This window comes from Diuraphis noxia, unplaced genomic scaffold (genome assembly GCF_037042655.1).
Source record: "Diuraphis noxia isolate RWA-SAM2 unplaced genomic scaffold, SU_Dnox_SAM2 contig0002, whole genome shotgun sequence".
In the NCBI taxonomy this organism is placed as follows: Eukaryota; Metazoa; Arthropoda; class Insecta; order Hemiptera; family Aphididae; genus Diuraphis; species Diuraphis noxia.
In genome coordinates, this window is record NW_028301712.1 from 28,386,643 (window position 1) to 28,404,177 (window position 17,535).

At 27.4% G+C, this 17,535-nt stretch overlaps 2 protein-coding genes across 2 annotated transcripts; one reads left to right on the forward strand and one right to left on the reverse strand.

Annotated features, from left to right (window-relative positions):
• The first annotated feature begins 1,237 nt into the window (after nt 1-1,237).
• LOC149058302 (uncharacterized) lies at nt 1,238-6,747 on the forward strand. The gene is made up of 3 exons (XM_089221173.1): nt 1,238-1,397; nt 1,483-1,636; nt 6,139-6,747. Exons 1-3 carry the CDS (start codon nt 1,238-1,240, stop codon nt 6,698-6,700), a joined length of 876 nt encoding a protein of 291 aa, XP_089077299.1. The 3' UTR covers nt 6,701-6,747.
• Nucleotides 6,748-11,676: 4,929 nt separating this feature from the next.
• Nucleotides 11,677-15,775, reverse strand: Lamtor3 (Late endosomal/lysosomal adaptor, MAPK and MTOR activator 3). Its single transcript, XM_089220952.1, has 4 exons — nt 15,616-15,775; nt 14,276-14,369; nt 13,566-13,705; nt 11,677-12,021 (listed from the first exon to the last, which is right to left on the reverse strand). Exons 1-4 carry the CDS (start codon nt 15,619-15,621, stop codon nt 11,887-11,889), a joined length of 375 nt encoding a protein of 124 aa, XP_089077078.1. The 5' UTR covers nt 15,622-15,775; the 3' UTR covers nt 11,677-11,886.
• Nucleotides 15,776-17,535: the final 1,760 nt, after the last annotated feature.

A 17,535-nucleotide genomic window follows, 5' to 3' on the forward strand; every position in this document is an offset into this window, starting at 1 on the left:
TTCATATAGATAATGCTATTAGTATGTGAAGAAGCCCAACGATATTGCCACTTTTCCAGTGTTAGGGCCTGTATGACGCCCTTGATGTCGCTCAGAGAACATGTTTGGACAGAGATGGCATCAGAAGTTATGGCTCTTTTGGCATAGATGTCTGCTGTCTCGTTGCCTGGTATTCCAACGTGGCTGGGGATCCATAGTAGCGTAATGATTTGGTTATTAATATTTAGTAGACAAAGTTTGATTTTTTATAGGATATGAACTGCACGTTTTCCATACTTTGCTATATAGGTTGCCAATGGCCGTCATCGTTAGATGGACCCGACTTAAGAAGACTTAACAGCGAAAACTGTTTTGCACAGGATAGAACCACTCGTGCTGTAGTGATAGCTAGGACTCTAAATTGGTATTCAATATAGTTGAGAACATTATTTTTGAGATATCGTTTTATTTTTTTTAATATCACTTATGCGAAAAACACTTCTTATTGTTTCAAAATCCATTATTTTTGTGTTTTTCAAACTTGAATAACTTTTTTTATAGTTTCGATATTAAAAAAATAAAAACAATATTTCACAGCTTAAATTCCAAAATCTTTTTAGGTGATGGAAGTTTTGTTTCATATTAATGTCTGTAGCCTTTTCGTTTCTTGTCCAAAACAGTTTTTGCTACGTTTTAAATTTGTTGGATGAAGACAACACATACGGGTATAACGTCCTCTTAAGCCGTTAGATTAGGTGTGTCGTCTATATGAGTAAGTAAGTTTGATAACATGTCAGAAATTAATTTATCGGCGGCCATAGCGTACAGCTTTGCTATTGGTACAAAACGATGTTATAACCCCTCCACAGGAATGTTACTAAATGTTCATCATTGGATGAGTTTAGATTAAAATTGTACTATGACTAATATTTTATTATTTTCAGAGGATGTTAGCTTATACATAGGTATATATTATATATTATATCTAGTCACTTATCTATATACAAATATGCAGACTGAAAGTGATTAAATAAACAATTTTAATCTATACAGATGTTTTTAGTTAGAATATCTAACTATTATGGTTATAATTACTTGTCCTAAGTGATTTCGAATTTTGAACCGTCTTTTATTCATTCTTAATGGTTTTGCTTAAGCATTAACTATCGTGTTCTAAATGTATATAGTGCCTATACAATTGAGAACTAGTATCACTACGATACGAGTGTGTGACATTTAACAACGCCAGTACGGCATTATGACTTCAAATTTTAGTTTTTCCTCGCCTCTAGTTGAAAAACTAGCTCTTCTTGTACAGGCTAATCCAGTTTTGTACAACACATTAGATGCCAATTATAAAAACATATCTTTGAGAGATAGTATCTGGAAAGATATATCACACGAGACTGAAAAATCCGGTAGGTATATTATAACTAGGTAACTAAAATTGTAGGAGTATAAACATCACATTTATATTTGATAAATAATTTATTAATTTTCAAGTTGATGATATCAAACAAATATGGGAAAACATCAGAAATTCGTATTCAAGTATAATTGCAAGGAAACCAGAAACAGAATCAGCTTTCAACATAAAAAAGAATTGGATATTAGTACATCGTCTGAAATTTTTAGAGCAGCACGTATGCGATCAATAGTAAGAATAATTTATTAATATCATTATTTAATAGTTTTGAATGAGATATTTAAGGCGATTATTTGTATTTAAAAATTGATCTTTTTTAATTAGTTTTTAGTTACCTAAATGGCTTACTAGCTCTCAGCCAAATAATAATATTAATAAAAGCTTACTTGAGGCCTTAGATAATAATCTTACCTTTAAATTTCATGAAGGGTCAATTCACATTACACTTTAATATCAAAACTAACAGCACATTATTGAGTGAACGAAAAAGCTGTGAGCGGTCCTATTATTTTTCTTTTAAGACGAAGACAATACACGCTGGTGCAACGTTCTCTTAAGAGGACGTGATACCCGCATGTGTTGTTTCCGATTTACAAATGCGTAACATGGTACATTTTACGCTCAGCAGAACACGTGTTGCTCCGTTAACTTAAAAATTAGAGTGAACTGACCTCTTATAAAATTTAAAGGTAAGATTATTATCTCGACAACCTCATATGCTTTTTATTTGATATCAAATTTAAAGCGAGTTATGAGTATTTTAAAATTGTGAATTTTTTGTGCATCTTAAAATACTCATAACTTCCTTTAAAATTTAAATATATTAAAAAGCATATGAGGTTCACTAGATAACAGTCCTACCTTTAAATTTTATAAGAGGTCTATTCACTCTAATTTTTAAGCAAACGGAGCTACACGTGTTCTGCTGAACGTAAAATTTACTATATAATGCACTTGTAAGACAGAGACAACACATGCGGGTATCACGTCCTCTTAATTATATTCTACAATGTAAACCGACAAATATATACATTTTTATTTATTCTATTATGATATTATTTTTTCAGTTATAGATTTTAGTTCTTCTGTTATTTATTTAATTTTAAAAAATCAATTAGTATATGTTAGCTTATGTTTTAAAGTTTTTTTTAACTTTATTATCTTCATATTCCATATTTATGTCTATAATTTCTAAGTACCTAAATTGCACAATTTTCCTTGTCTTTATTTACTAATTACGATATCCAGTGCTCGAATTGGGGAGAGGAGGTGCACAGAAAGATGGAGTTCCTCTACTATTTCTATTTTTTTTTTCGTACCCCACAATTTTTCTTTACTTAGGGGTGGCACAAATGTCCGAAATAATTTTATCTAAAATGTGTATTTATATTGTTGTCAATAATATTCTTAATGAATTTTACTATTTTTGATATTAAATAGCTTATTGCCTTTACAATGGATTAGACTACTTAATATCCAGAGCCCTACTAGGGGAAAGCTAGTGGTACAGTCCCAGGTCCCAACATAATAAGGGGCCTTTCTATAAAACTGTAATATACAATAATATGCATATTATTAGACCAATCAACATTAAATAATTACTTATAGACTCATGGTATAATTTATTTATTGTTTTGAAAAATAAATTTAATATATAAAAAAATGATATAACAAAAAATTAAATTTATGATTTAAGTTGAGTAGCCCACCAAAAAATTAGCCCTTGAACCCCAAATGCCTAAATAGAGCTTTGTTAAAACCTTGCTATTTTTATTAAAGTCTGTGATATTTTTTTCACGCACGTTCTTTGACTAATGCAGTAGTGCCGTATGGCCTTTAGTGCTTAGATATAAAAATAAACTATTATATCATGAAAAATCTATGAACTATAGAGTTAACAATTTACGCATGTCTCCAAACCACAAATTAAGAAGCTATCACTGACATTTTTTTTTTATTTCCTAAAGAAAAATGTAGATATTGCAATCAAAATAGGATTCATAATTTTATAAAAAAAAAAGTCTTTGTTTAGTTATTGAATATATGCAATGAATAATTGGTAAACATTTTGAAAAATTATGTGAATATAACTAGTTCACATTTACTAACAAGTTTCATAAATACTATAATTACATTTGGAATAAAATAAAGCTTAAATGCTATATAATTAGCCGCTAAAACGTCGGATGCAACAAAAAAGTATGTATCCTTCACATGATACGAAATACTTTTAAATTTTAATCAGAAAATGACTATTAAATTATGAATGAACAAAATAAGTCCGACAAAATTTAAGTAATTTTTAAAATATTTAAACTTTTTTTAAAAATGATTTATGAATAGTGGAAAAAGATTTATAAAAATGTATCTTAATTATGTCTTGGATATATTTATTTAAAATATTAGAAATGATGGTGAGTGATATGCTTATAAGAGCTGATTTAGTGTAATTTGTAAAAACAAGCCCATAGGTGCAAATTTAGGGGGCTTGAAGGCTTAGCTCTCCCAAATGGGAGGCGGACAATGGGCCGAATCAAATTAGCTGACAACTTTTCAGTCGAATCCAAAGAGCCAAAAAATCTATGAGCCGACATGACCATCTATAGTAACGTACTAGTGACGAAAAAGTAATAATGGTAGGTAAACGAAAAACGAAAATAATATTACATGAATTCTAAATAATGTAGAATCCTGGCACAAGCGTTAACCATTTTTTTTGGTAGGCATCACTGAATACGTTGAAATTTATCGTTTTATCATTGAAATGCGTAAAGAACAACAAAGTACTTTAGGTAAATATTTTACTTTTCTTATTATTAAAAAAAAAAATGTATTTTAAGTAAGACATAATTCATATATTTTATAGGTCAAATTAAATTGATTGTATCTGGAAATCAAAGACCAAAACCTAAATAACCAAATATAAAACGACAGCTTCAAATACAAAATTTTATTGAAGATAAAGATAATAGAAATATTATTATTATTTTTTTTTTATTGGTCTTGAAATTTTTACAATTTCTGCTTCATCTACTAGGTCATTAGCATATATTATCCTAAGAAACAGAGCAAAGAAATAAGAGAAAAACAAAAAATAAATAAAAAAAAGTACAAGAGAAATAGTTAGAATTAATTTGTTTGGTATTTTATACATTGAAAGGTTGGCTAAAGTAGTTTGAATAACTTGGTGTTTTGAAGAATTCAATGGTGTTGGTTTCATTGTCAGGATTTGGGCCTAGGCTTGTTCCAATTTGATGGCTTATATTGAGATCCTCTCTTTGTTTGATGTACGTTCTGCATTCTTCAAAAATGTGTTTGATTGTGATTATTGTGCCACATGATTAACATATTGGTGGGTCATTTTTTGTCATTAGGTACTCATGGGTTAGTCTGGTGTTACCGATTCTAGCCCTATTTAGTTTTTTTTCGTTTGTGGTACTAATATTTGGGTTTCTTCTCCATCGTTTGACAGTTTGTTTGACCTCGTTTAGTTTTTTGTTTTGGGTGGTCCATATATTTTTCCACAGTAAGGTGGTGTCCTGTTTTATTTGTTTTCTTATTTCAGAGTATGATGGAATGTTAATGTATTGTGAGTCCGGTGAGCTGATAGCTAGTTTTGCTTGTTTATCTGCCTTTTCATTACCGATTATTCCTATGTTTCCAGGTACCCACATTATTATTATGTTGTTGTTCTTTTGGTTTATTGCTTCTAATATTATTTTTTAAAGGAATTTCTTACAGTTTAATTTAAAATTTTTTTTATCAAAATTCATATTTATTATTTTATACATCACATAGGTATTATTATTATGTGCATTTTAATACATTAATACAACTCATATTAAAAATTTAACTTATAAATAATTGATTTATTTATTTTCATTATTATAAATTCGGCCCTTTACTAGCTGTATGAAATTCGGGACTCAATTATTTCGGCTGGAAGAAATTCGCCCAAATGGAGTTGGTTCTTCGATATTCGGCTTAGTGAGACTCGACCTTATGTACCACATCGTCCACACCCCTCTCAAACACAGCAATAGCCTCCTCAAAAATCTTGGGCATTCAATTTTAAAATGCTATAATTTCAATGTCTGCTTATCTTTTAATATATTCAGCCCCCCCCCCCCAAAAAAAAAAAGAAAAAAAAAGTTAAAATTGCGCATATGAAAATGCCTGAGCTTTGTTTGCTTCAATTCTTAAGAGGACGCTACACCCGCATGTGTCGTCTCCGTCTTACACGCGTACTACATGGAAAATTTTCATTTTCTAGATTTAATATTGTGCTGTTAGTTTTTATATTAGAGTGAATTGACCCATTTTAAAACTTTGTGGTAGGAACATTATCTGTGTTCTCATGTTGGTTTTTTACGATACTTTAATTTTTAAATGAGTTATGAGCATGTTAAGTGTAAATATTTTAAAATTCACATAACTCATTTAAAAATTAAAATATCGTAAAAAACCAACATGAGAACACAGATAATGTTCCTACCACAAAGTCTTAAAATGGGTCAATTCACTCTAATATCAAAACTAACAGCACACTATTGAATCTAGCGAACGAAAATTTGCCATGTAGTACGCGTGTAAGACGCGCGGAGACAACACATGCGGGTGTAGCGTCCTCTTAAATAGTTAAATGCACAATTAATTGTATTAAAATAAGTTCAAAACATAATATTTAATTAATATAATATAATACCATAATATTTTAATATTTAAATTTACAGCTTGACTTCCAATATAGTTATTACTGAAGCGCGTGATCCTTATTCATTTCACAAAGAAAAAGGACTCAACAATATGGCGAATAAAACAGAAACAGAAAATGTGGGAACAAATATAAAAAATCGTAGTATCTTTATATTCAAACAGACCGAAAACAATTTACCAGGAATTACGAATGAACCATTTACCGTAAATAAAAAGATACAAACAGAAAGTGAACAATTTTCGACGGATGAGGAAATTAACCAATTGGATGATATGGATGTGTTTTTTAAATGTTTAACATTAAAAGCAAAAAAGTTACCGATTACTGGAAGAAATGAATTGAAAATGAAAATATGTACATTAATTAATGAATTTCAAGAAAAGTATTTAGTTAACGAACCAACCATCCGACCATCACAGATGATGCAGCCCATCTACCTTTTTACAGAACAAAATTATCACATTCCATCAGAACAAAATAATTTCTCATCTTCATCATCGATTCAATCATGTGCATCAACAATTCCAAGCTTACATTCAGATTCAGAATTTTCTAACTCTGAATCCAGTGATGATTAAAATTTACCCGTTTAATAAAAGGTATTCTTCTAATATAAAAATATATATTCCAGATTATACTAACATATACATTTTAACAATCACAATTACCAACAAAAAACACTTAAAATTATAGGCACTCAGAAAATATATCAAAATCGTAATTAATGTAATTAAATCATAAGCAGGTCTATATATTTTAATACACTTTATACTTTATGGGGAGCATATTCATAGCATCAAAATAGATATAATATAAATCATTTGACCCTATATCCCTATGTCTAAACTAGAATATATTTTATTATAAAATCTTTGTCAATGTTCAACCAACTAATCATAAAAACAATAGTGGATAAAGTTTTATTTTTGGAAACTTTTTGTTCAAACCAGATCTTTATACTACCTATGTACCTACCTATTTAATATTTTGTTGCATCTCTTCCTGATGATACAGACACAAAACTCTGTAGGAATCCATGGTAGCATAATAGGAAATACCTACTCATGAAAATAAATAATCTATCTACTCAGTACTCACTAAATTCCATTTCAAATTCATATTTCACTCATTCAAATACCAACGAAGAAGAAACACTAAAACATATCCTTACTCAATTTATACTAACAACAGAAGCCAATCCAACATTTAAACCTCGATGATGTTAAAACCTTAATACAATACAACCTATCTACATTCATTCACAACTTTCATCCTGTTAAGATGTCAGGAAATACTAATCAACAATTGCATGATTTTCGGATCGAAAACAAATTATGATGGGTGACACATGCACATTAGACATGTTATGAAAAATACTTCAGATTAGTATCACTTTAACTTTCCATTCTGAGGTTCTGACCCTCAAGACCCTCAAATACATACAAAAATCAAAAACAACTTGCGAATATGCATCATGACATCAAAATAAAACTAAAAATACAGGATTCATATATTATCACAAGGACCCAATGGAGACTATATTTTCCACGTTTTTAAATTTTTTAAATATTAAATAATGTATAATTTTATCTAATTAATTCGTAATTAAGTTTTGAACCATCAAATCTAAATTGTCAATATGTAATATTATTTACATTAACAATAAATCAATTAAATCTATATTGTTTGATATTAGCATTAAATAGATACTAAAATATATATTTCACTTAATTTATTAATTTAAAAAATAGTTATATTTTAAATATTTAAATATATCATTATTATATATAATAAGTTTTTACTAAGAGGATTACTGCAGGCATTAAACTAAAAATTGATAGGTATTTAGATTTTAGACAAAATTAAATTAAATGTAAAAAAGAACTATTGAAATAATAGACCAAACTGAATGTGGCCAATAATGTATTTTAAATGTCAATGAATAAACACACTTTAACATTAAAAATAACTTAATACTTTCTGAAAATATTGGAAAATTCAAGATGTATACACTACAAAATATAAGCCATTATAATTATTCATAATATTAATCGTCTAAGTAAGCTTTTTTTAATCATTTGTAAAATAATTTTAACCACTGGAAAACTGAACTGCCAAACATGTTATCACCTATTTGAGCAGTAGTATCACAAATGTTAAATAGTCCATTGTAATTTTTACATACTACATATTAATATACATATTATACCTATATTATTGTATTATAGATTATATTTATTTAAATATAATTAGTAGATATAATACAGTTGACATTTTAAAACTAATACTTTGTATATAAAATTCATCAATATTAATGGAAATAATCTATTTGATCTTTGTTTATAGTGCATTTTATAAACGATTACACATTTAAATATGCTAAAATGCTAAAATGCCAAATATGTGTCTATTATTATTACAGACTTAATAGCATGATTAAATTGTAAAACAATTGGTTAGGTATATAAGTTATAACAAAATGAATACCTACCATTTTACATTTGTAGGTATGTTAATTTTACTTATATGCTTATTTGTATATTTCAGTTTAAAAAACAAATATTTATTCAAGTGTGCTTCGATAATCAATATTATAGGTAGGTAGTAAATGTGTGATGAATAAAAAATGCTGTTTCTTGAACCTCATATAGCCATGAGTTTTTTTTTTTATAGTTAGAAGGGCTATACTTTTAGACCCATTTCTTATTAATCATCTATCATTCCCTCCCTACTCTTACTTTTCTATCAATCCTCAATTTTAATAATTTTCTTATACAATTTTTTTTAAGAAGCAATTTTATTAAGAATAACAATTTTAACTTGTATAATCTAATACATTGACACATTGGTATACAAAATGTAGCTATTTCATTATAATACGTACGCAGCTATTGGTAATATATAATAAAATATAATACAAATTTGATATAGGTATTACAACTATTAGGAGCGTCCCCGAGATATGCATTTTTAGTGGGAGACAAAAATTATAGATTTGATACAATTTTAAATTGCATAATATAAAATACAAGTTGTTTGTATTAAAAATTTTAAAGTGAACGTCGTCTTCTCTTTGTGTGTTGTATTTGTCTTACTAACGCATACACTATAAAATGTTACATTCAGAATAATATCCATCTTAGTTAGTTATATTTAATATTAGAATTATTCAGAAGTCAACAGGATTAATACACTACCAACTCAATATATAAGACTAGCACTCTAATGTCGCGTGGACGCCCTCACAACAGTATAATTATTTTAATAAACACTTAGACACTTAGCATTAAACCATTTAAACCACCATAAAAATTAAAAACATTGCTACTATAATATACTCCTTTATAATTATACCTCCAAATATTAATTTTATTTATCGCACTTAGCAAAACCAAAATTATTATGTACACAATACATGTAGGTAGTCATCACTAAATATGGATAGCAACAAAAACGCGTCAGCTAGGATTATTGTATTGTACCTATTTATAAATCATATTTATAAGAGTAGGTAGGTAATTTGATATTTATAACATAATCAAATTTTAATATAAGAATATTGTATAGGGATTTCCGTAGTTGGCTTTCTTTTAAATTATCATTTTAAAGTTAACGAAAAATGTAAATTTTTAAAATACTCAGAACTTTTTTAAGATATAAAAATATAAAAATCATGCATGGGCGATGGGCCCTAATGAATATCTTAAACTATAAATATAATAATAGGTCAAATTAGTAAATGACTGTGATAAATAACAAAATAAGAAGGATTATGAAATATGATGAACATTAATAAGTGTAGGTACCAACTCGGCTATTCTATTACTAAGTAAGTGTTGGACGAAGATAACAAATCATGTGAGTAATAGCTGATTAAAATTGTAATGCAAACTTTAACCACATATTAGCAAAAAATATATATAACTACATATAATATAAACTCTATAACCATTTAAGATTTAACCAGTGGTGTACTTTTAGAGAGGATGCAAGAGGTGCATTGCACCAGCGCCTTTTAGCTGTGTTTTATAAATGGATCCCTTGAGCCCCTGATCGGCCTAGTCAACAATTAGCAACTGAAACTTTCTAAGGAGCCCGAAAAGTTACGTGTAAGTACCCATGTGCAGTGAGGGACGAGGGTAGACCATTAATTCTTGTCTAGGGGTTAGCCTTTTTAGCCTTGATAAAGATATCAAAATATATTATGTAATTAGTAAATTTCATACAGACTGGTTTACAAAATTATACAAGAATTAGAATTTCATAAAAATTGGTTTGCATTATGTATTATTTTTATCTAAAAGCAAAAGAAAAGTATATAATGAACTTGCATTGTTAAATGCTTGTACTTGATTATTTTATACAAAAAATTTGTTAAAATGTCCTGTTTAAAAATCTGGAATACCTAAAAGTATTAAATAAAAATTAATAAAGGAGTTCAGAAAAATGAAACTGAACTAAATTTAAAAATAAAACTAGTTTAACAGACTTCAAAAACAAAAGGTATCTAATATTTTATAAAACAATTTGAACTATAAAAAAAATTAAAGCGGCCAAGCGGATATCGCCTTAACTCTCTTCCAAACGAACTTATAAAGAATCTAGCTGCATTAACCATTCCTGGTAACCCTCCTCGTCGCTTTAAGAGAAAATGGTGTAGACATACTTAACCCTTAAATCAAATAACAAAAAAAAAAAACGGGTAAGTCGTGGATGTCGCTCTGCTGTATACTAGGTTACAAGTGGGTTACTGTAATGGATGAAATTAAATTTGAATCCAATGGTATTATATCATTGTATACGAAAAACGATCTTGATTGGAGACAGTTTATCTGTTTAGGATATATTATAGATTATTAAAAATTACCAAATCTTAGATTTAAAAATAAAAAATGTATGCATTTCTAGCTTAAAATAATTTGCAAATTTTCGTTATTTTTACGTATTTTGTCAAAATTCAAACTTTGAATGCTTATAAAAAAAATTGTGACTATGAATTTATTTTATTTTTCAACTGCTATTGTAACAATATGTTTAAAACCTTGTATTAAAATTTCAAGCTTTTCTATCCAACAAACAAATTTTTGTTAATATTAATTTAAAAAAAAATAATGATTGAAAATTGCATATGCCTATAAATAGTTCAACTTAAGTCAAATTTTTTGAAAATCGCATGGTGGATAGAATATACTTATATAAACATTTAGTGAAAATTTCATGTATCTATGGTCATTTTTTTAAAAATAACATCAAAAACCAAAATCAATTTTGTTGAAAATTGATTGTGTGTAAAAATCCTCGTTTTTTCCTTAATTTTTAGTTTGCTTATCCCAATTATTAAGAAAAATACTGGGAATTTTTAACTTTTGATCTCCCAAGATACCAACTAGATTCACTTTGTGATCGAATTAAGTACTGAAGTTGAAAATCGAAGCGCTTTTATTGCCCCAAAATGTGATAACAGACAAAAAAAAACACACATCATTGTAAAATTAATACACTCCTCGCTCCGCTCTGAATATAAAAGTTTATAAGTTATATCTAGAAATCAAAGTAAAATAGATTGCATTCTTTTAATTTGTAGTAATAACAATAACAAATACACAATCATCATTCAAGTTATTGAAAGTACATGATAAAAATATTAATTTAGAATATAATATATAATGTAATCATTAGGATAGAAGGAGATAATTAATGTATTACTTTAATCTTTATAATGTGACAAAAAAAATATATATAAATAAACAAAACAAATAATTTATCAAGGAAACTGAATAGCTCGCAAATCCTTTAGTAATGGCTCCAATATTTTTTCTAGTCCTAATATATTTCCAGTGTTTGCTTTTTCAGAAGCCACAAATGTAATTAAGAATCTTGAGCAATTTATCTGAACTACCTGTAATAAATACAAATAAAGATTAATTAAAGTTAAAAACTGTATTGCCTATTATATAAATCCAATCAACCTTCACTGCTTCTCAGTGGTGTAATTAGGAATTTGGTTTTGGGGAAGATTATATGTATTTGGCAAAATCTATAAGCCATAATGAAGTAACCTATCCCACCAAGTATAAAATGTTAACAGTAAAATAAAAGCTTTGGGTTATCTGCCTTGCTCGTCCCCATTTAATTATGTCCCAGTTGCTTCTAATATACTATTACGTCCAAATAATTTATATCATTCACTACTCTAGACATTATATTACATTCTTTTATTTTATAATATTATCAATTGCTAGTAACTGTACAATTTTAGCAAACACTGGATTTCATTATTTTAAACTTAAATATTTAGACCATATAAGTCTTAAAGCTAAAAATATTTTATTTTATGGAGTTCAGACAGGTTAGAGAGCTATAATTGGTAGTATTGTAGTGAAAATGTTAACTATTTAACACAAAATAAATTGACATATACATTATTTTAATAGAAATATAATATTTAACATTTTGACACAAATAAAATGTTAATTAAATAAAGAAAAAAAAAATGTTGACTATCTTGAATGTAACTTTAATCTATACCTTGGTCCATAGGCGTGCGCAGGCCTCCTTTTCAGGATATGCAGAAAGCTGACAATAGCGCGCCCTGAAAGTTATTTTAAGCTCGTAAAATTCTGATAATATGTATACACAACTCACAAATATTAAATATAAAAATTATTGTTATTATTATTATTTTAAAAAATATTGTAATAAATACTATTACATAATACAAGAAGTATGTATTTTGCAAATATTTGGTAGTTGATAACTGATAACTGGATGTTTAAATTTTCCATAGTCGATGTTCGCCCCTCACAGAACTTCAGGGTATGCAGCTGCATACCCTGCATACCCCCTACGCACGCCTATGCCTTGGTCATGAAAATATTATTAATGAATAGGGTGAAACTTTTTTTCATTATTTTCATTTACTATTCTACTGATCAATAAAATAGGTATTAACATATTTGTCATTTTGTAACATATAATTTAACTTAAAGGTATTGGAAGTGGTGATTTGTTGTCTTTATTTAACACATTTGGAACACAGAAACTTAGAAGTGTTTTTATTCCAGCGTTCCAATTCATCTTATAATGTGATAAGAACTCTAAAGACCAATTTGAATTTTTTGTCATGTAAACTTGGGATCGACTTCCCATATTTTTATTTTATTCTACTAAATTTTAGATAATTTGTACTGAAAATAAAATGAGTATTTAAATTGTGAATTGAATACTTAAAACTCAAGACAGTCAATCTTAAGGAGACTTGACAATAAATTCATATTGGTTTAAAAAGTTCTTATTCTTCACTAGATCAGATCAATTGGTATGATGGTGTGAAAACACCTATAAATTTGTATGTTTCATATATATGTTAAAGAAAGACAAAAAAATCTCCACATCAAATTTCCATGTAAATTATTTTATAATTTATCAAAATTATATACACACTTGATTGTTAGTATAAAAACAAATCACTGTCTTGTTTTTTCCAAGTTCTAATTTTCCTGCTTGTTCTGATGCAGAATTAAATTCTGATAAAAATGAATGTTTGTAATTTGAATTGTGTTCAGATGATTTGTTGGCATGAGCTATAACATAAATACATAATATAGTAAGGTTGAAAAATTCAAGTTCCATCAATAGCAATTTAATTATTTAGATCAGGACTCGGCAAGTAATTTCTGTTGGAGTCTAGAAGATTAAAATAATAAATAAATGAGGTCCAGTGCAAAAAATTTTTTGTTAAATCTTTATGTTTTTTATATAAGTAATATGAGGAAAAAAATGTTAAGACATGCTGACGGTCCACCTTTCTGCCTTTCACGGTCCGGATTTGGACTGTAGTCCGCCAATTGCTGAACTATTGACTTAGATAGATGATAAAAAAATACTAATTTATATCTTTTCTAAGATACTACCAGTGGCGCAATCCGTGGAGGAGAGTTTGGGGGTTGTGACTCAACTCTCCCTCCTGAATTAATGCTTTTAAAAATCAAATATTTTAAAGTGTGAAGACCTTTTTATTTTTTTGTTAATTTATTTTTGTATATGAATAACCCATCCCAAAAATAGATCCTAGTTGCGCCACTGGATACTACAATTTTTTTTTTATCAGAACTATAAAGAATATATAATTTATATTGGTAGAAAGTACCTACCTTTTAAAATAACAACACCATCATGATCAGATATCACAATTGAATAAAGGCCTTCAACCTTAGTTAAAGTTTGGTATAAATATCTTCTTAAATCCTAAAACAATCAATTTAAAATATAGTATTTTATTGAGTATTAAAAAAATAGTAATGTATTCAAAATAAGAGTGTACATTTTAATGTAGAACCATATCTTGCACCATCCAGTAAAAAATTATGACATACCATAAAGTTATAGCAATTTTTTAGAATTTGTCCTTTATAACTTCTAAAATATTTATGATACAAATTGTGATTATGATATATTTTTGTTTTACCAGAGATTTTTTTTGTTTAAACAGAGGTATTTAAGCATATTAAAAACAATGGTGCAGTAAGAATTTGACAAATGGACTTAATTTTAAAGTTATAGATATCTGAAGTCTGAGACCCACCGGCCACCAAAGGTGGTTTTCCGTAACAAGTTGATAGATGTTTTACGAGCCAGTGGCGATATTGAGTATGTATGTGCTTTAAAGATGTTATTAACTCCAAGACCCCAAAGGTTGTTTTACATAACAAATTAAGAAATATTTTCGATTTTAACTGTTCTAGTAAGCGAGTGACCATGCTAGGTTTACCTATATGAAAATACTATAAATTTCAATTAGTTAGAAACCCATTATTTTAAAACTCATCACGACAGCCAAATTTTGACTTGATCATAATTTTTAGCATTCTTAAAAAAAGGATGTCTGATAAAACAGAAGTTATATAATATTTTTACATTACCTATAGTTATTTGATATTATACAAAACAATTAATAATTTGAATTCTTAACAAGTTTGCATTACAACAATTTTAATTGATAAATTATTATTTACCATTATTATAGAGAATAGTTTTTTAAAACATTCAAAAAAATAATAACTAGATTATGTGTTGAGCAATTTTATGAAATCTGGCAACATAAAAAATTTAAAAAATGTTAACTGATTTCTAACAGTAATTTAACAACTCTACATTATCATTGTTGATTTAAAAAGTAGAATTAAAAAGTTAAAACTATTTAAAACTATTCAAATAATCAGTGATGTGGGATAAATATTAGTTATAAAGTCCATATTATACTTATAAAATATAAAATAAAAGTTAGGTACAAGTAAATTTAAAAATCAGATTCATTTTTAAATTGAGGTTCAAACTAAATCACATAGGTATCTCAACTTAATATTTTCTACCACATATTTTTATACATAACACCACTAATATTATTTAAAAAAAATGATTTAGGTATGTAATTAAAACTATTTACACAAGTATTTTGTTGTTAAATAAAATGGCATAAAAAAAAATTTACTACCTCCATGGTTTAGTGTATGAGTCAGGTAGCTAAGTGATGTAATTTATTAATAAAAATGTTTTACAAATATTACTAAAATAGTTTTGATAGATATTAATATAAGAATTATTTACAATATCTTAAACTCAAATTTTTCAAAATATAAATATTTTAATACTGACGTTATCACTTTGCATTTCTGATAATGTTACTTGTTATCAGTTATCACCACGATTTAAGATATGATTACGATTAAAATCGTGGTTATCACCTATTCCGCTTAGATCATATTATGGTCCACGGCTTAGATCATGACTAAATAGTTCTACTTAGATCATATGATCTAAGGTCCACGGATTAGTCTTAGCCATAGCACAGAACAATAGATAATAAAGAATGGATAGGACACGGCTATGCTTATAACATATTTTAGGTGCCGCGTTCCGAGAGAGCAGAATATATCTTCTGTGATATTGTTCTGTGGTCTCACAAAGGTGCCTGTTATCTCAACTTGTGTTATCACTTATTGAAAATCTAATATTTTAGCCCGCCACTTAGCCAGTATTTGAATTCAAATTTCAAGTGTAATAGATAATAAAGATTCTTTATTAAAATATTAAAACTAATTACATGTTCTACTTGCCAAGCTTCACTAACAATAAATTCAAATAATTTTAATTCTTTAATTAGTATCAAGAATCGTAGAGGTTTAATTTTTCCAAGTAATAATGTTGTAAAACTGTGTCAAGAAACTGAGAGAATTATCAGAAGTCATCTTGTAACATATTTTAATAATGTTAAAAATAAATTTTATTTACTTACAAAAGTTAAAGTGAATTTGTATAAACGTAACACAAATTTGTTTTCCCAGTGCCCTGAACAAGAATCATTTTTGGATTCACACCAGGATCAATTAATTAAATTGGTTGCCTTAAAATACCTAGATATTGGTTTATTTCGTGATATCAGGAAAATATTAATGATCAAAACATTAAATTTGGTGGTTCGAGAGCAAAATTAACAAAAATGATTCTTTTTAACCATGAATAATTTATTTATTTTATTTTTGTTTATTTTTATTTTTATTATAATTTCACTTACTTTTATAATATATTTAAATTGTCTATAATATAATTATACTTATATACATAAACAAATACCTGAAAACTATATCAATTAAATTGGACTTTATATCCACTATGGCACTCAGGGTCTCAGGCACTATCCAGTATCCACTCTTAAATATTTTATAATTTAAATAAAATGTTCAAAAATATTTTAGAAAGAAATACAAAATTTCATGGAAAAAAATTATGGATTAGAAAAACAGCACCTACTTTAATAAATTGTTTGAGAACATATTATGATAAGGGATTATGGCCTATCCATTCTTTATTATCTATGGTCTTAGCACTGAACTTTACTGTATACTATAATATATAATATAATTTATGTAATAAATGTAATATAAATGTACTTAATCTCACTGTACTATTAACCATAACAAATTACAAGTGCAAAATAAAATATACAATTCAAATACTATAAAGTAATAAGTAATATATTTTATTAAAATATATGACAAAGAATAATGAAGATTGGACAATGATACAAATTCCAGCAAAAGAGTTTAACTTTCAGGAACTGCATTTTCGGAGAAGAGTTTATCATTTCTAAAAAATTCCCTCTTTTGGATAATTTAAAAATTGGGCGGTAACATTATTTCAAATTTTTGCGCTGATAATAGATAAAATAAATTGTTTATTCCATGAGAGGACTGCATATGGCGGCCCACTATGGTGATACAGTTTTTTCTTTGAATGCGCGTTCCGTAGTATACTATATAGTATACACTATACAGCACGGCTTTAGAATCTAAAGTTTAGATAAATATCCATCTAAAGCCGTGGTATACAGTAAAGTTGTAAGTAAAGTTCAGTG

Coding starts and splice junctions, on each gene's coding strand:
- LOC149058302 (XM_089221173.1), top strand. CDS start 1,238: ATGACTTCAAATTTTAGTTTTTCCTCGCCTCTAGTTGAAAAACTAGCT. Junction 1,398..1,482: donor ACACGAGACTGAAAAATCCG/GTAGGTATATTA, acceptor TTAATTTTCAAG/TTGATGATATCAAACAAATA. Junction 1,637..6,138: donor CAGCACGTATGCGATCAATA/GTAAGAATAATT, acceptor TTAAATTTACAG/CTTGACTTCCAATATAGTTA.
- Lamtor3 (XM_089220952.1), bottom strand. Junction 13,706..14,275: donor TGGTGTTGTTATTTTAAAAG/GTAGGTACTTTC, acceptor TTTATGTTATAG/CTCATGCCAACAAATCATCT. Junction 12,022..13,565: donor GTTTTTATACTAACAATCAA/GTGTGTATATAA, acceptor TATTTATTACAG/GTAGTTCAGATAAATTGCTC.